Source organism: Thamnophis elegans, chromosome 2 (genome assembly GCF_009769535.1).
Source record: "Thamnophis elegans isolate rThaEle1 chromosome 2, rThaEle1.pri, whole genome shotgun sequence".
In the NCBI taxonomy this organism is placed as follows: Eukaryota; Metazoa; Chordata; class Lepidosauria; order Squamata; family Colubridae; genus Thamnophis; species Thamnophis elegans.
The window spans coordinates 1506221-1525292 of record NC_045542.1 but is presented as its reverse complement, the minus strand read 5'-3'; the positions used below and the strand labels follow the sequence as shown (position 1 = coordinate 1525292).

The following is a 19072-nucleotide window of genomic DNA, read 5'->3' as shown; positions in this document are numbered from 1 at the left end:
CATCACAGGGCGACAACAGCACGGAGACAAAAGCACGTTGTAAACGCTAAACCTAAAATTAACACCTAAACCTAAACCCAACCCCCCTAAACCTAACCCTAACCCTAACCCTAACCCTAACCCTAAACCTAACCCTAACCCTTAACCTAACCCTTAACCTAACCCTAAACCTAATCCTAACCCTTAACCTAACCCTTAACCTAACCCTAAACCTAATCCTAACCCTTAACCTAACCCTTAACCTAACCCTTAACCTAACCCTAAACCTAACCCTAAACCTAACCCTAAACCTAACCCTTACCTTAACTTGAATCGGCTTGCTTTCAAAGCACTATTTAAAGCGCCCTTCTTTCTCCGCGCTCGCTGTTGTCGCCCTGTTGATGACGTCAGCGACGCGGTTTAATCGGGCGCGCTTTAGTCGAGTGCGGTTTTGTCGTGCCACGAGGGGAAAGCATGCACTGCTGCTCCCTTTGGCTGGGGGTCGTCACCACTATCCCTAACCTCTCTGTAATGCAATGAACTTATGCTGGCAGAATGCCAGCCTTACACCCAAAGTAGTCCTCTTTCCTTAATCTCCAGGTTCTCTCCTATCACCATCGACAGCATGACCAGTCTGGCGGGAGTCAATTTGACCGGGGCCTCCAGCGCCGGCTGGTGCATCTTTGTGTACAACCTCTCTCCAGAGGCGGATGAGAGCGTCCTCTGGCAGCTCTTTGGTCCCTTTGGAGCCGTCACCAACGTCAAAGTAATCCGCGACTTCACCACCAACAAGTGCAAAGGCTTTGGTTTTGTCACCATGACCAACTATGACGAAGCCGCCATGGCCATCGCCAGCCTCAATGGCTACCGACTGGGTGACCGAATCCTCCAGGTTTCCTTCAAGACCAGTAAGCAACACAAGGCGTGAGTGAGCAAAGGCACCAGAGAGATGGGGGGGGGGAGGGGGGGGAAGCAACAGTGTGCTGGAGACGGCTCTCTTCCCCAACTCGCCACAAGAACGGAAATGTTCATTGACTCAATGTTGCAGAATATTCAACCGCCAGACACACCGTGATCTTTGGGAAGCAGGAGGCCCCTCCCCCTCCTCCTCCCCATGCCCGACAGCCCAGCGGGGAAGCACGGATGCAGCAACTTGTCAGCCACTTCTTGAAAATTAAACCCTGTTCTGACAGCATGCAGGGGTGACATCTGCTCAGAATAGGATACCTCTCTTGTTTCTATGCTTGGTGACCCCCTCCCTCTTTCAAGGCTTTCTTAACATACATGTGCCCAGATCTGAAGCTTCCTCCAGTTCTCCATATATCTTCTTTCCCTCTATGAATTCCACACCTCTGTGGTTCCTTTGGTGGACAGTTTTTCTGACCCTGGAGGATGGAAAAACAAAACAACACACTACTCCCGGTAAGGTGTGATAGAAATGCCCCCCTTCATGTTAAAACATTGCGAACCAACAAATCCGAGAAGGTCATGACTGTTACTCTGAGCTAGCCGAGGGGGAGGAATTAAAAAGATTCAACTCCCCACCTTTGTTCTCCTATGATGCAAAGAGAAAGGGAAAGAACAAACGTGGTTGGAGGAGATTGCACTCATCTCATCTGTTGGTCTAAATATGTTAGTGATACAGGTTCTTAATCCCACTGTTCTCCTTGGCCCCTAATTAGAACGATGCCATATTTGGGAAAATACGTCTAACCTTTTATCTCTGAAAAGAGGGGACTTCCTATTTGATTCCAGAGAAAACTCATTCCCTGGGAAAAGAAGGACCATTTTACACTCGTATGTTGTAAAATTTGCTGACCAGGTTTTGAATATTTGCTTATTTATTTTAACTACTTTACGTTGAAATGAAAGTTTGGACCAGAATGATGTAAAAAAAAAGGGCAGCCAAGAATTTGGCACAAAGTCCAAGATTTCTAGAGTCTTTATAGCTTCTAATCAGGTTGTAAGGACTAGATAAGTTTCTTACGGGTCAGGAGTAGGGATTTGCTATTTGAGACGTTATGGGGCAGTAAAATTAAACATTTTATTTTTCTTCTTCCCCAACATGAAATGTTTTTTTCCCCCCCTTTTTTCTTGTAAACTGATATGTCATGAGAAATTTATAGAGCCAAGCACAGGGGAAGGAAATCAGCCCCAGACTGGTGATCATTGACAACTGAATATAGATTGAAAGGTGTTTGGGGCAAAGGGAAGATGGTTAGTATGGCTGAGGTCTTTCTTTCTCTTTTAAAATAAATAAGTGACCAAACCAGGGGGAAAAAATCATAAATTTTAAAAGGTAAAAACTGAAACAAAGAAGAAAACCCAACGAAAAATTTTAAAAAAAAGATTTTAAAAATCTATTTTTATAAAAAAAAAGGAAAAAGAGACCTCGCTGGATGATTTTGAGGTTCTTGAACTTCATAGAAAATTCACAATAACAAATTCCAAAGGGGCGAAACAAACAGAACACCAAGTGCGATTGCTGTGCACGGTCCAATCATTCCTTCCAGTGGGCCTTTTCAAACAATTAACAAAGATAACACCCACCCACAGAGATTGCTAGCAAATCTTAGGCATCCCCTGCTGTGCAACACACACTCTCCCCGTGTACAGAGTTAGGATAGGAGTGTTAGTATCGCTGTAAACTGTGTTTTTGGCAGAGTGAGGACAGGATAGCCAAGGACGGTTGGCTTTTCTAGTTCACATTCGAAAGGGTCTATCCCCAAACCAGCATCTTGGTCCATTCCGCCCAGCTTAGTCAAAAGTAGGGCAGCTCAGAGGTCGGCGCTGGATGGTCTTTTATATGGAGGACATCTGAGACCAACATAGAGTGGGGTCAGTGTCTCGTGATTCGTAGGGCAGCACACAACAAATGAGACACTTACAAAAAAATTTACAAAACCCTACCAATTAAAAAGGAAATAATTAGCCAGCAGAGGGATGGACAGCAGAGGAAAATCGGGTTCTTCAAACCAGATGTCATGGACACACAAGCCCATAAAAAGTAGTTGTCTAACCTACTCAACATTTTCTCAACAGTAATGGGAAGATGCGGAGACAAGGCGTTTTCCTCAAATAGGGAGCATTGCAAAAAAACTGTCTACACCATTTAAAACAGTGTTTCTCAACCTTGGCGACTTTAAGTCCCGCGGACTTCAACTCCCAGAATCCCCCAGCCAGCTATGCTGGCTGGGGGATTCTGGGAGTTGAAGTCCGCGGGACTTAAAGTCGCCAAGGTTGAGAAACACTGATTTAAAACAATTGAGCATCAAACGCATGTTTTAAACTGTGTATTGGGGGGGGGAAATGTGGTGGCGGTGGGAAATTGCCTGGAAAGAGCTTCGGATTCTTGTGCAGAAGCAATACTTTATGTCTCAGGTCCCAAAGATTTTAGGTGATTTTGTCCCCAAATATCAAAGTCAGGAAGTGGAAACAACTCCTTTTATTCCCCATTTTCTTTTCTGTTTCCTTTTTCCCTTTGCATTTTTCTTTCCCTTTTGCGGGAGGAGGCGAGGAGGGAGTAGAGAGGGCTACAATAACTTGATTGTATTAGATTTCCAGCACCGCCATTCTCTCGCTATCCCCAAAAGCCAAAAAAGGACAGAAAACTTAACTGAAGTTTCGAAAAGAAAAGCTGCGGGCTTCATCGTAGAACCACTGCTTTTACTCACATCAACTTCCATAGGTTTCTTTTTTTTCAAAAAAAGAATTACAAAATTACTGGGCAAAGTTAAGAACTCTTCCCCAAACCAGGAAATGCTGCTATGCACAGTCCCCTGATTTCCGCCTCCGTGCGCAATCTCTTTAGAAGGCATTGCTCTCTTTCTGACCAGGGCACAGGAAGTCGGCTGCTCCTTCTGCTGCGGCTGAACTCCGGAATCCAGAACTGAGCTGGAAGTCCCTGCCAACCACGAGGGGAAGAAATGCGTGGTTCAACACTCTTAACAGTAGCTGATAAAGGAGAAAACAAGCAAAGCTTGTTAGGGTTGAGGATGCCACGCAGAGCTTAATATACAACTGCAAGATAGAGCCAGAGGGAAACTGGGAAGTTTCTGTGGAATAAATTTAGCTTAGTAAGGTTGGATTCCCTACCATTTGAAGCACCGAGAGGGTCCTACATCTAAATGTGGGGCATGGCTGCTCTAAAAATAGCAACCAAGGACTGTTCTGGACATTAGGATGGCAGTGAGGTAGGGGGGAAAATACTCCAGAAAAAGCCTCAGTCGCTGTCCCTGACACTCTCATCCTAAAGGGCTGACCTGCTCCTTTGGAGGAGCTACAGTTTGGCTCTGGGGCGTTGTGGGATTCTTTCCCAAATTAGCTTGCTTGAAAGGAAGGGCCGTGTGCTGCTTTCTTTCTAAGACCCCCTCGTCTCTTTCCATCCAATCTGAAGAGATCTCCATGGAAGGTTTGCCACGCGCCCTTCCCAAACCCACTTTGGCAACCCCAGACTAATTCTTGGACTTTCACATGGATTTGGATGTTTCTTTTAACACCCCCCACATTTAGTTTGCTTGCTGAATGTAAAAGCCCTTCTCGCCACATAACCTTTTCTTGCTTGTCTGGGAAAGGGGGCTCGGAATAATCCCCAGGCCTACTGCCGTTTGTATCGGAAAGGAGGAAAATGCTGGTGTGAGAAGAGATAGCGATGCAGCAGGTTAAATTAAAAGGCACGGTTCGTTGTTCCTTGCACTTCTCAAATGAATCATTAGCAGGTTGTGGTGCAGACAGTGGTAAGATCTAAGGGTCTTAGATCTAGCTACTAACCTATTCCCATTTTAGATAGGGTTTTGTAAGCAGGATGCATCCTTTTTTTAGGGTTCCATCCCCCTTAAATTAATATTTCCTTCCCTCCAAATTAACCAAACAAAATCTCCAGCTCTGGAACGGTGCAGTATGTAGTGGCTGATCATCCCCAGTAAAGAATATATTCCTCGATGCCAATCATCCCTGTAAGCAACACTGCACTTTAGCACCACATGGACCACCACAACTGAGACTTTGCTCCGATGCCCACCCAACGCTTGCTGGTCTCTTAGATGAAGGGATCCAATTTCTCTTCTATGCTGTAAAGCAATTGTGGAGCAATGAGACCATAAGAAGGCCTTGTGATTCCCATGCTTTACAATTTCTCTCAGGGGGCTCCTCTTTTTCTTCTTCGTGGCAGCAATAAATCTTCTAGTCCTTTTGAGATGGACACTTCTGCTTGGGCTCTTGGCCTTTTTCGCAGTCTGAGGCAGCGTGGGGGTGCTGGTTATAGTACAGGCCAGCATTGTGCTTATCTCACAGTAAGGTGTGCTACTTAAGACTACCTTTCTGGTCCTTGCCAAAGACACGCTTCATGTCTTCTCGTCGGACATCTAGCTTTCAGCCTGATTTCCTTTCTCTAATTTCAACCTGACAAGCATGTCTGCTTCTCTCTACTTTGATACCGGACCACATAGACACCTGGGTGTGTGTATGCGCACGAATGGGCAGATGTGGGGAAGAGAGGCAGCAATCCTAGATCCACGTTGCAAACATACTGACCTAGCCAAGATTTTGGGGGCAGCCAATAATGTCGCTGTGAGTTTCAGCTGTGTGGTGGATCCTTTTCCTGAAAAGACCAGAGTAATCACACCTTCGGGGTCTGCCTGTCAAAATGCACGCCCCCTTGGATCCTTGGCGCTACCTGCAAAAACAACACACAGACCAAGAGATCCAGGTGCTTTGACATGGCTGGGGTGGTAGCGTGCCCACACATCTATCCAATGGGATTTTAAAATAAACTCGCATTACGGAAGCCTAAATCTTCCCAGTAGCCTCCTGTTCTAGTCTTGCTTTCGGTTATTTGAAGATGAATGACTATCGCGAATGATAAAACTTTTTCCCAATCTCGCATCCTGGCAAGGGATGATTCCCCGAAGTTAATGAAGGGATTTGTCTCTAATGACATTCCTTTTTTTTTTTAAACAGTGAGCTAATCCTTTAGAGCAGTGTTTCTCAACGTTGGCAACTTGAAGATGTCCGGACTTCAACTCCCAGAATTCCCCAGCCAGCATTCGCTGGCTGGGGAATTCTGAGAGTTGAAGTCCAGACATCTTCAAGTTGCCAACGTTGAGAAACACTGCTGTAGAGCCTTGAATAAAGACTCCTGTCCAGAAGGCCATTCTTGTCTCTATCTCATTAACCTAAAACTCTTTTTGTCAAGGTGAAGCTAAAACAAACTCTCCCGCCCTTACCTTTTAACCCTTCTGTGTGGGGGTGATGCTTTTTTAACAGGAAGCCAGAATGATGCAAAGGTTGTTTTTTTAAATAAAAATAAAAATAAAAAATGGGCTGCCTCAATAATTAGCACCTGGCCTTTGTCCTATCATCCTTGGGTTGGAGGAGGCTTTCCTGGTAGGTCCTTGTGCTGAATGTATTCTCAGTAACCTCATAGTAAATTGAGAGAAGCCCTGGAGGGTCTCATCCTATAGTGTGCCCGTTTTCCTACGATAACGAAGTGTTGCTAGATGTCAAGGGGCAGAGGCTTCTTCTTGGCTTGTCAACAAACCATTTTTTCAACCTTGGCTGTGTGTAGATGGGGAAGAGAGGCAGAGGGTAAGGAGGCCAAGCCTTTTTCTCTTTAATGTTAGCCAGCTTCTGTCCGTCTGCTTAAAAGCAGGAAGCTGAAAATGTTGAGTTTTTTAGCCCGCCTGGCTGCCATAAACGCCGAATAAATACTTTTGTTGGAGTTTTAACCAAAGAGGATCACCCTCTTTCTCAAATTAAGCCAAAAGAACCCAGAAAGGTTTTGTGAAATGTCCAATGGTTTCTCTGTAGGGTTGCTCCTTAAAAAAAAACCTCTTTTATGTTTCTAGCCGCCTCCCTTTAGACTTGAGCCGTGAAGTGGGATGAATCTAATTGTACAGGTTGTGCTCCAGTGACGACACCCAGGCCCACCTTCCTTTTCCCCTTCTTCCTTCCCACACGCTGAAGGGAATGAGAATTTCTCTTAAAAAAATCTAATTGTAAAAGGGGATGAAATTGCGGTTGCCTTTTCCCAAGGCATCTCTTTGGATCTCTGTTAACCAACACGTTCTGAAACATGCACACATGACCTAATTTCCATTTTTGTTTCTTCATTTATTTTGGTTGGCTAAAAACAACTGAGAGTCATCGATAGCACTCGAGCAAGGAGACTTTCTTTTCATTTGCTCTCAAAGGGAAAAAAATGGAAAAAAAACGAACAACACTTAAAAGACGAACTTAATGATAATTCAACATTTTAGCATTAGTTCGAGTTTTAATTGTTTAATGATTTAGAAGTTAGTTTAGGATTTCTTGATTTTTTGACAATAAATGTGTTCACTTGTGTTTTGTAAGAGTCTGTGGCAGCTTCTGTTTGCGATAAAACGAGAAAAAGAACAAAAAAAAGAAAAAGAAAACCTGGCACCATTAACTCTTGTATCTTTTTGCGAATTTTAGCTTCTTGTAGTTTTAACTTATTGTTAACTTAAATATTTATTACTGCCTTGTAAGAATACATTTGTGTATATTTATGTTCTCATCAGAGTTGCAAGTTAAAAGGGAAATATTTTTAATTTGCTGAAAATAATTATTCCTTATTTATTTATTAAATAATAAACAAAATTGAGACAATACTAAAAAGTTTAAATGACAGGCTCCCCACCAGGGCAAAGTGCATAGAGGTAAGCATTTTAAAAAAAACCAATCTACTAATGTGGCATTCACAGCAAAATTTATAGACAAGTTTGTTTCGTTGTCTTGTTGGAAAAAAAAAACACATTTTGAGTTCATTCTATTAGAAGGTTATGGGGTGGGTGGGAAGGGAACGTGTAGCTTGTCATTTTTCCTATTCTTGTATTCTGTACCCTCTGGCCTTCACATGCTGCCACTCAGCATCCCACCCACATGTCAACAAAAGTTATTTCAGTGACAATTTGCTTTTTTGTTTTAAATATTTTAAGCAAGCATCACAGGCAACTGGTTTTTTTTTTTTAATGTAAAGACACTCCTAACTTTCTCTGGCTCTGATTCACTGAGATCCTTAAGCACAAAGGGAAATTTCCTTTGGTTAGATGGCAAGGATAGCATCTTCTGTTAAATTCTGTAGATATTTACCTGGGGGAAAGTCTTACTGAATTAACAATTGCTTTGCATATGGAGAGTAGAACTGAAACAATTTTAAACGTGCATTTCCTGATGGATAATGTAGTAATTTTTCAAAATACTAGGCCATTCATTAAAGGTACTTGAAGTATACCAGCAGTTCTATGACTGCCATGTATGGCCTCTGTTATTGGAATCAATGTTTTGCCAAAGTCCCAGGTAACAATTTGAGAGAAGAGTTACATTAAATTATTCTGAACAAAGAGAAACACGTTGAAAATCATTCTTTCAGCTTATTTTGATTTCTTCCCTGCCACATGGATAATTTAGAATCATGCTATAATTAAGGGGGGGGGGACACCTTTGGACATCTGTTTTATGTGCAGCAAAAACGGGGCCTGTGCCCAAAGTAATCAATATGTTTCCAAGACAAAGAGAATCTGTATCAGTCCAGATTTCGAAGAAAAGTGCAAAAGGCCTTAGAAGCTATATTTTTTTCTAAACAGATTATGTCTGGGATTTAAAGATAAATCCTCTAACACAAAAAATTAAACCAAAAATAGGTTGTTTAACTTTGTACCATATTCTTATCAACACTGAGATTTACTGGGAAATGATTCCATTCTAAAGGGTTATGTGGCTTGAGGGGGGGGGGGGGGGGGGAAACACCTTTCTTTCCCGTGAACAGTATTCCAACAGTTAAAAGTAGATTTCCTAATTGCTGAAATAAAAAAAAAGTTGGATGTTTACCCCCATTAAAACAGATTGAAAGTTTGCATAATAAAGCCCTCAAAAAAAGAATGCCATATCATATTCCTTGTTTCTAATTAGAAAGTGGGCTGTAAGAATGCACTTTTCTCTTCCATTGAGCCAGCTTCATGGCCGATTAAAAACAACTTTGCTAAGTTATTTCTTACAACTAAACCACTTCAGTCTTCTAAGAGCTCAATTCAGAAATCAGTTAAAAACCGCTTATCTGACTTTTCAGCCAAATGACAGGACTGTTCGTATGTCTGAATCAGATGGGTTACTTTTAAAAGTATTATTTGGCAAAGCCACTTACAAATACTGGCTTCTGCAAATCCTAAATTGTGGCTGCTTTGCATTCAGATAGGACAGAAAAGCTAACGGTTTGGTTAAAAAAAAATAATTGACACTCTGGGAACTTTCTGTGCCCCAAACATACGCCACCACCTTTCGAAGCCACTGCTCCACAAAAGGCAAAGAGGTGCAGAACAGCACTTCCTCCAGATGTTGGACACTGCCACGATCCTTGATACAGGAGTTGGCCAGGCTGTGAGTTCAGGGGTGAAACGCTCTGAAGTCTGCTCCTGGTTTGCTGCGCAGGCACACCGCAGGTGCTAAGAGTTCCACCACAAAACCGCGGTCGACTAAAGTGCGCTCGACGAAACCGCGTACCTGACGTCATCACAGCGCGACGAAAAAAGCACGCTGTGAGCGCTAAAGCTAAAAATAACCCCTAAACCTAACCCCCCGAAACCTAACCCTTAACCTAACCCTAAACCTAACCCTTAACATAACGCTAAACCTAACCCTAACCCTTAACCTAACCCTAGTATTTAGTATTTAGTATTTTATTAATATTTATAGGCCGCCCTTTTCCCCGCGGGGACTCAGGGCAGCTTACATAAAATAGGGAGGGGGGGTATAAACAATAAACATAAAACAATACATAAGAGTAAAATAGTACACAACATTCATTCTTCATTCGGGTGGGGACAGATTGTGATCTTATCCCCAGGCCTGACGGGATAGCCAGGTCTTGAGGGCTGTGCGGAAGGTCTGGACGGTGGTGAGGGTACGAATCTCCACGGGGAGATCGTTCCAAAGGGTCGGAGCTGCTACTGAAAAGGCCCTCCTCCGTGTAGTTGCCAGTCGACACTGACTGGCGGATGGAACTCGGAGGAGGCCCAATCTATGTGATCTTATAGGTCGCAGGGAGGTAATTGGCAGGAGGCGGTCTCTCAAGTACGCAGATCCACTACCATGGAGGGCTTTATAGGTGGTGAGTAGCACCTTGAAGCGCACCCGGAGATCAACAGGTAGCCAGCGCAGCTCGCGGAGGATAGGTGTTATGTGGGTGAACCGAGGTGCGCCCACAATCACTCGCGCGGCCGCATTCTGGACTAGCTGAAGTCGCCGGATGCTCTTCAAGGGTAGCCCCATGTAGAGCACATTGCAGTATTCCAGCCTAGAGGTCACTAACCCTAACCCTAACCCTTACCTTAACGTGAATCGGCTTGCTTTCAAAGCGCTTTTTAAAGCGCTCTTTTTTCTCCGCGCTGGCTGTTGTTGCGCTGCTGATGTCAGCGACGCGCTTTAATCGGGCGCGCTTTAGTGGACCGCGGTTTTGACGTGCCATGGGTGCTAAGAAGCCTTTTCTGAGTTTGCAAAGGAAAGTAGAAGAGCGAGGTGAAGGGAACAGCTGTGCCATGCGATTTAGATATATACCTGTAAATCACATGACACAGCTGATTGTTTAGTGTTTAGTGTTTATTAGGATTTGTATGCCGCCCACTCTCGAGAGACTCAGGGCGGCTTACAGATAAAACAGGGAGGGGGAACATATAAAAGTTAAAAAGAACAGACATTAAAATTGCACAACATTCATATAGATTAGGGTGGGGCTGGATAAATCAACAGCCCCACGCCTGCCGGAACAGCCAGGTCTTAATCGCCTTGCGGAAGGCCGGAAGAGTAGTAAGGGTCCGGATCTCTACGGGGAGATCGTTCCAGCTGACCATCAGAACTTTTTTTTAGCATTTTTTGCTACCAGTTCGGGCGAACCGGCCCGAACCGGTAGCATTTCATCCCTGCGTCAGTTTATCCGGAAGCTCAGTTCGTGCCCAGGCTCTGCAGCCATCCGATGTGATGAATAGGCTCGGGCATGCTCTCCACTCTCTTAGTGAGAAATGGTCATAGCTGATTCATGGCCCGTGTTCTAATTAGCGCATGTGCAGAAACGCTAGTTCACTGCTTAGCATGAAACCCGCTGCGCCATATAGATAGCAAACACAGACTTGCTTTATGTATCATAATGTCAATTTTTAATGTGTAACAATGGAAGCCTTTTTTGCTTTTCTTCTTCTGGACAACAGGCACATAAAACAGGTGCTTTGCATCGCAGGGAGCACTTTACAAAAGGATTTTTTTATTTATTATAAAAATGTGCATTACAACCATAACTTGCATTCTCATTCAAGAAGGGATGGTGTTTCTCAGAGTACCTCAAGCAACAGCTTAAGCCATTTATGCAACTAACCAGACTCGGAAGGGGATGGCTAAAACGATTCCTCTACATCTGGTGTCTTAAGAGATGATCAGAATAGGAAAGGTTACCTCTTTTAGGACTTGGCACAAATGAGGCATGGTATTTTCAGGTTGTTCTACAAAATAACATCATAGCAGTAGGGCACTTGCCTCATCCCCATTTTTCAAGATGCCTCGATACCCAAGACTTTGAAAACAAGGAAGATGTGAAATGGGTATCCGGATATAAACAAAACACAGCCTTTTAAAGGTTTCCTTGCCGTCCCTTGAAATTACTTCTGTGCTTATGGAGCTGTTATGAACTGGAGTAACTAAGTCAGTGTTTCTCAACCTTGGCGACTTGAAGATGTCTGGACTTCCAACTCCCAGAATTCCCCAGCCAGCATTCGCTGGCTGGGGAATTCTGGGAGTTGGAAGTCCAGACATCTTCAAGTCGCCAAGGTTGAGAAACACTGAACTAAGTCAATCTGCATAACTGGCATTCACAGCTACTAACAGGAGCAGCTTTGCCACCAGTTTCAGTTGCGTGAACCCGCCTGCTTTTGCCTCTGTAGGTCAGATCCTGCTAAATGTCTAATCCTGCAACCTTACCCTGCATTGCAACAAGGGCCAGCAAAATTTATCTTAGGATCTGTTGATTAGCAAACAGCTACAGCAATTTAGCCTTTTCAAGTGTATTTTTTTTCAAGTAGCAATAAGTGCTGGTGTAAATTTACTCAGAAGTGAAGTGGCTTGATTTAAGGATTGAAGGAGGGCAGGGAGGGAATTAAAAGCACTTTGCCTGGTGGCATCGGAGCCAGAAGGGCTGACGAGATGCCCTTACTGTTTGTCAGCGGTGGGTCAGGGTGCAACATTGAAGGTAGCAGAGGGTTAAAAGAATTGTCTGTTGTCATGGCGAGTCCCTAATAACTTTTACATGCCCCTTAGCTTCCCACCAATGTATTTATTCATGGGATACGGCAGGGCTCAGGGGAGAAGAAAAAAAATAGGTCTGGAGTGCCTGCCCCCCCAGAGCTCCTTGAAGCTTCACGTGGATTGGGACAGTTTTTAAAAATATATTTAAAAAAAAAAACGAGAGTCAGTTGATGTGGGAAAAGTTTAAAAACTGTAAAAAATAAAAACGACACTTTGCATTTAGTTTAGACTATTTATTACTGGGATTTCAGGCACGGTGGCTGTATGAAACTTTTACATGGAATTGTTTAATTATTTGTACTTTTCATGCCAGAAAATAAAAAGTTCAGAATCTTATGAGAGTCTGTGTCTTATATTGAAGAGGATTCTAGAAACCTCCATGGAGTTCTACTTCCACCCAGCACTGATTTGTGCAGATTTAATTGGAACAGAAAAAATAGTGTGCTTTCTCTACGCTTGAAGACTAGCAACAAATGATGGCTTGCTTAATTCACAGAACTACATCAGAGCCACGGTTACTCCAGCGCTGCAAATGTAAGGTGTGGGAAAGCATCTACTACATCACAAACAGCAAACATGGCTAAAGTTTAACACCTGGTTCTCCAGTCTGCAAATGTGGCTCTCCAGACAGTCACAGCAATTCTGTTAACATTGCTTTCCTCCAGCGAGCTCCAAGCTTTGCTACTTTTCGCTCATTTTTGCTATTAAACGGAGAAATAATTTAGACCAAGGTTGATATTTTATTCCAGATCAGAGTAGATTAGCAGATGTGATGCATCCTCAGAATTGGAAAGAAAAGAGCTGTAGGAGGGTGGAAGAGGAGAAATGTTGGCTGTCCCCGTGGAGCATTCTGCTGAGAGGACATTCAGACATGCGATGATGCCTGGGATAGTACAGGCATCTTTTTATCAGAGGGAAGCAAGGAGACATCAGTAAAGACCATTCTTAAGGATGGAGCTCAGAAGTTCCAGTGTGGTTAAAGCATCAGGTTATAAACTTGGGGGGCTGAGTTCGAGTCTCACGTTAGATACAAATCCAGCAGGGCTGATCCTGGGCTAGTCACGCTCAGTCTGAGAAAGCACGCAAGGGCAGACACTTCCAAAATATTACCAAGAAATCTGCAGAGACTTGTTCAGGCAGCCCACCAAGAATCAAGTCTGATTCAAAGGCACAAGAAAAAAAAAATGTGCAAACTAATCAGTGTGATAGTTTGGTGTATTATATAAAAACCACAACACTTGAGTTAAATCCACAAATCCTGGTTAAAACAATGGGGAGGCCTGACGGTGTTGCGCAATCCAAATATCTCTGTTGTAAAGTAAACCTGGTGTTGTAGTAGCCATTGGTGAAGACAAGGTAAAAATCTTCTGTATCCTGGATCAGGGATAGTGGTTCTTCCAGCTACAGAAATATGTCTTCCTATTGTGGGAAGTTATCACCCAGCCCTCTCCCAGAAAAAATGAAATATCCTAGGAAATATTGAAAAGGCAGAATGTTTCTCTGGATATGAAAAGAAAGAAGCATGTTTTAAAAGACAGGATAGTTGCCTGTAGCTTGCTGCCCATCCACACTTTGTCAATAGGCCCATTGAGAAGGCCAGGCTAGCCCACTTTACATAATGAAGACTTCAGCAGCAGCTACAGAAAGGCATGATAATATTGGCCTTTTACTCAACTCTCCACATGGCATCTGAGAACTCATACCTGGATTCAAAACAGCCTAGAGAATAGCCCCCTGCATGGCCCCATGGGAGTCTGACAACCAATCAGAATACATTTCTTACACAGGAACAGGAAACAGAGAGGTGGGACTCAACAGGGTATAAAAAGCCTAGCAAGCCCCTCCCTCGGCCCTTCTCTTCTTCTCCACCAACATTGAAGCATGTGATCACCTTTCCTGTTCAAGACTCAAGCCATGTGGTCCTGTCCACCATTAAAACCATCTTTCCAAGCAGCCTCCGTGTCTCCAGTGTCTTTTTCCCCACTTGGAGCCGAACCCAGAAGGACATTTCTTTCAACACTATTATAAACATCTCATTTTGGCAACTAAGGATTACCTTCTTATTTTCTCAAATACTAAAGTAATAAAGCGGCCCTCAAGAGATGGTAACTTAAGCTTTACCTCTCGTGTCTCTGAAGAGATGTAGAACTCACACATATCTGGGAAGAAATACCTCCCAAATATCGTTTGTGGGAGCCGTATTATCCTTTGCTAATCAGAAACTGGCTCAAATGAACACGTATACAGAAGCCATACCTAAACCTGCTGGAACCTTTCAGATATGTGAGACCAACTTTTGCAATCGCCTATTACTTGCCTTGTTTGTTAGGGCAGAAAAACTTCAAAGTATCTGGAGGACACCTAGTCTGCCTTGGACACCAGTTGTTTCAATTTAATGCCCGCTCTCCCATCAGTAGAAAATGCCATATAACTTAAGAAATGACAGAGCATTTTCCTCACTCAAATATCATCCAAGAGGCGTAAAACCCCCCAGATTTCCTCTCCTTCCCAACCCACTACTCCAGGAGAGGTCTGAAGGCATATAGTAAAAGGTAATCCTCATCACCAGAGGGCCTTTTGTGGAAAAGCTGCTTGCCTCACCCCCCCCTTCCCCCTCCAGTCCCAGAAAGCAGCAGATGCTTTTTTAAAAGGAGGGTTCGGATGAAAAACAATGGGGCTGGGGGAGAAAGAGCCTGCGGGTTTTGTTATGGAAATGGCTGGGCTTCCACAGCAATCAAGGAGAGCAGGTGAAAGGCACAGGCCTTTACCTCTCCCCCCTCCCCACTTTATCAACAGAGGGAGCCCAGAAGAGCTGGGGAGGCCTTCATCCCCAGGGACCCTGGGGGTGGGCGGAGAAGAGGCTGAAACCCGTGTCCCCAATCCCCACTGATGCTTTTAGGCAATGCTAGGGGAGGGAAAGGCAATGTGTTTGTACAGCTGATACCAGCTGGCCTACCCAGGCCCTCTTTAGGCCATAGCTCCCACCTTCCGTTTCACAGAAAAAGACAAGACAGAAAGGACTCTTTCTTTATTGGATGGGAATGTAGGATTTTTTCCCCCGCAGGAAAAACAGCAGATAAAAAACAGGTGGTGATTTTTGTCCCCCTCTTCTTGTTTCACCTGTCCAAAGTTTCGGACTCAGTGGGAAAAATCACCACCAAGTGATTTTGTTTTTGGAAAAAGGCCAGCAGGGAAAAGCTTCAGGTAGACAGTTTTGAGGTCCCTCCACCATGAATGAGAAGCAAATGCATCTCCTTCTTCTTCACAAAAGCATCACCTTTCGGAATGGAGGAAGCTGCCTGCCAGCAGAACGAAGGCCCAGGTAGTTGTGGAATCCTAAGTGGACGTGTTTCGGGCAGACGATAGTTGATCACACCTGGGTGGGTGGGAAAAAGACTTGTGTCCCAGTAGCTGACGGGGAAAATGAAAGTTCAAACCTCAAAGTCCACTGGGCCGGAGTAACAAGAAGTTGTTGGAATTCATGAAGAGCACATCCTGAGGCAAACCACGTGGTGAATTTTACAAAATTGCCTGGAATCATATGAATTAGAATCTGGCTTCTCTGACAGGGATGGTTGCGCACAGCTGCAAGAAAATGGTACGCAGAAGTCAGGGAGACAAAGATGGAAACAACCGTGATCCTTTTGCAAAACAATCTTTGAACTGAAGGGCTTGAAAGGTGACATTCACCCGAATGCCCTCGAAGGAAGATTAATATTACTTGAAACATTTGTCCTTTCATGATTCTTCCCAGCTATTAAGCAAAGAATATGAGTCTAAGCCGATACAACTCACCTGCCTCAGAGTTCATCGTGGCCAAGGTCTTTTGGCTCATGGCAAGCTGCTGGGGTAACAAACTCCATTGAATACTCACAGCGGCTGGGCTCTGTTGTGGATGTGACAATTGTCTCCTTGCCACAGGAAAGTTTCACCTTAGTAGGAAAAGAATCAGAGCAAATGCCATTGCCTCTTAAACCTTTAACCCAGCAATTAAAGAAGAGACCGATTCCCTAGTTATCCCACAAGATACCACAGACAGTATAAGTCATGATATGGCAGCCCTTAAAAAAAACAAAAAACGAGCCTGTTTTCATAAAAAAACGGACCTTTTTGGGAAGTTTGCAGAGTGCAAAAACTTTTTTAAAAAATTTTCCTCTTCAAAACCTTTCTGCGTCTTACACTCCGGTGTGCCTTATACTCTGAAAAATATGGTAAATAAGTAAACTAGCCTCAGACTATCAGCACACATTTAACATTAAATTTAAGATTCCACTTGAAAAGAGTCCTTTTTTTTCTCTAGACTAGCCAAAACCAAATCCTCAAACCGCTTTTCATATGTTTTTGTCTCGAGGCCTTCAATCATCTTAGTTGCTATATACTTTGTATTTTTTTTCCAAAGTCTCAACACCTTTTTAGTAATGTAGTGACCAAAACTGGATGCAGTATTCCAGGTGCGGTCTTGCTAAAGATTTATAAATTGGTACTAATACTTCATCTGATTTTTAATCTACGCCTCTGTTTATACAACCAAGGACTGTATTAGCTTTTTTGGCTGCTGCCACATACTGCTGGCTCATATTTAAGTGATTGTCCATTTTTATCAGTATAGTTCTTATTATTTCTCATAGAGAAAAATTCCTTGGTTCAAAATCTTCATCAAGCAATATTGTAATGATGTAAAATGGGTTCAGCTTTTCCAGCCTGCACCATTTCACACATTAGGGGTTGTATATTGGTTTGAAAATATGTCCTCAAAAAACCTCTCCCCTTGTGCACGAAGCAAAAACTAGCATGTGACACAGATAACTGTGCTGAGTTTTTTTTAATGTTCTTAGCAAGGTAATATCCAGAACTTTATAAACGTACAAGTCCCATGTCCACTCAAGATGAAAATTGCCCACTAAAAGAGGATTTGTCTGCCACATTCCAGTAGGCGAGAGATAAGCCTCTGCAACATAACACACAATCTATTAGCAAACAAGCAAAATTGCTGATTTCAGCTTTTGACAGGGAGAAAAATATATCTGTGCTGCAAATCTCTCACCAAGCTGTTATGAAGGAAAGAGGAAGGGATAATTCGCAAGAGACCTGTGCAATCCAGAGCTTCAAATAAAACTCCTAATCTGTTTAATTTTTCAATTACTCATGCAAGGAAGACATGCTCCCCTCTTCCATCTTCACTGCCCACACCTTCGAGCTGGTTTTCTGCATATTTGTCAGCCCAGTCACAGCCATTCATTTTCCACCATGTTCTGGCAGCGTATTTAATGCTTACTTCACTGCAAATGTACACAGTCCTTTCCTCTATGGGATCCGGAGATGACCTTTAACGGGCCCACTTGGAGGTACAAAATTTGATGGAATTCTGAATTCTAAAGTCTATGAAAGTCAATATTCTTCCAAGACTACAACTCTTTGCTTTCCATAAAGATTAGTTATATCCATTTTGCTCCACTGAAAGAACTCACCGTTGTAGATCGATTGGGACCCTGCCAACAGCCTGTGCCATGCTCATATTTCATGATGCTGAATTTGTTATCATCTGAACCAGCCCAGGATCCCCAAGTACTAGAAAGAAAGAAAGAAAGAAAGAAAGAAAGAAAGAAAGAAAGAAAGAAAGAAAGAAAGAAAGAAAGAAAGAAAGGTACTCAGTGCACCAATGGACTCTTGCCAACCTAATCCAGGAAGTTCAATGAAGAAAAACATGTCCAACTCATTTCAAAACCACTTTAAAGTCAGCCATTTCAAGATCCAGAAAATTTCAGAGGCAAATCCTTTAGAGATAGAAAAGACTGAAGTATTTTAAAAGTTTCACAAGATATTTAGTGAATGACTTTTTTTCAGCTTAATGGATAATGTTTTAATCCTGATACTACATTTAGTAAATACAATTGGGACAGGCAACTTGGTTGTTAAGCGAAGCAGTCATTAAGTGAAACTGTGACTGTCTTATGACCTTTGTTCAGCTTTCCTTTGCTTTACAGATCTGTAAAGTTTGGTCACAAAGTTACTTTTTCACTGCCATTGTTAACTGTTCGAGACATTCACTAAATGAAGACTAGGGAAATGTTCTTAATACACATACATAAAATGTCTGGCAAATATATATAAAGTGTCATCTGTGCTTATATATGTGACTCCTGACACAATGCCTTCCAAAACAGATTAGTTGTAGCAATAGCAATAGCACTTACTTACTTACTTACTGTATATACCGCTTCCCATTGCTTTATAGCTCTCTCTAAGCGGTTCAGAGAGTCAGCCTCTTGCCCCCAACAGTCTGGGTCCTCGTTCTACCGACCTTAGAAGGATGGGAGGCTGAGTCAACCTCGAGCCGGTGAGACTGCTGACAGCCGGCAGCTACCAGGAGCAGCCTGCAGAACTGCATTCTAACCACTGCACCACGGCCCTGGTACTCTTCTTGTTTAATCCTCCAAAATCTACTTGAGGAAGATCACGGCTTGGTACGTTTAGATTAGGGTTTGATATAGTTAGGGGCTTCAGGGCAGAAGCAAAACCCAAACTAGGGGCTTTCTAATTCATTGCTCAGCCTTTTGACCGCTGTACCAGATCCCTTCTCGGTTTAGCAATAGCAATAGCAGGTTAGACTTATATACCGCTTCATAGGGCTTTCAGCTCTCTCTAAGCGGTTTACAGAGTCAGCATATCACCCCCCACAGTCTGGGTCCTCATTTCACCCACCTCGGAAGGATGGAAGGCTGAGTCAACCTTGAGCCGGTGAGATTAGCAATAGCAATAGCAGTTAGACTTATATACCGCTTCATAGGGC

The 19072-nt window shown here is 43.3% G+C and overlaps 2 protein-coding genes across 4 annotated transcripts in view; one reads left to right on the top strand and one right to left on the bottom strand.

Moving 5' to 3' along the window:
- Window positions 1-907, top strand: part of ELAVL3 (ELAV like RNA binding protein 3) — a 103285-nt gene extending 102378 nt beyond the window's left edge. For 2 of the 3 annotated variants that reach the window (XM_032210806.1, XM_032210807.1), the window contains one exon: window positions 580-907. In XM_032210806.1, coding sequence (XP_032066697.1) covers window positions 580-907 — 328 coding nt within the window. Of the gene's footprint in view, window positions 1-558 lie in introns of all 3 variants that reach the window. The other variant, XM_032210805.1, reaches the window with a different exon arrangement.
- A 14388-nt stretch (window positions 908-15295) lies between these two features.
- Window positions 15296-19072, bottom strand: part of PRKCSH (protein kinase C substrate 80K-H) — a 40353-nt gene continuing 36576 nt past the window's right edge. Inside the window, exons 16-18 of the mRNA XM_032209339.1 lie at window positions 17751-17850; window positions 16078-16214; window positions 15296-15867 (exon numbers count right to left, since the gene is read on the bottom strand). Coding sequence (XP_032065230.1) covers window positions 16083-16214; window positions 17751-17850 — 232 coding nt within the window. The 3' untranslated portion in view covers window positions 15296-15867; window positions 16078-16082. The remainder of the gene's footprint in view (window positions 15868-16077; window positions 16215-17750; window positions 17851-19072) is intronic.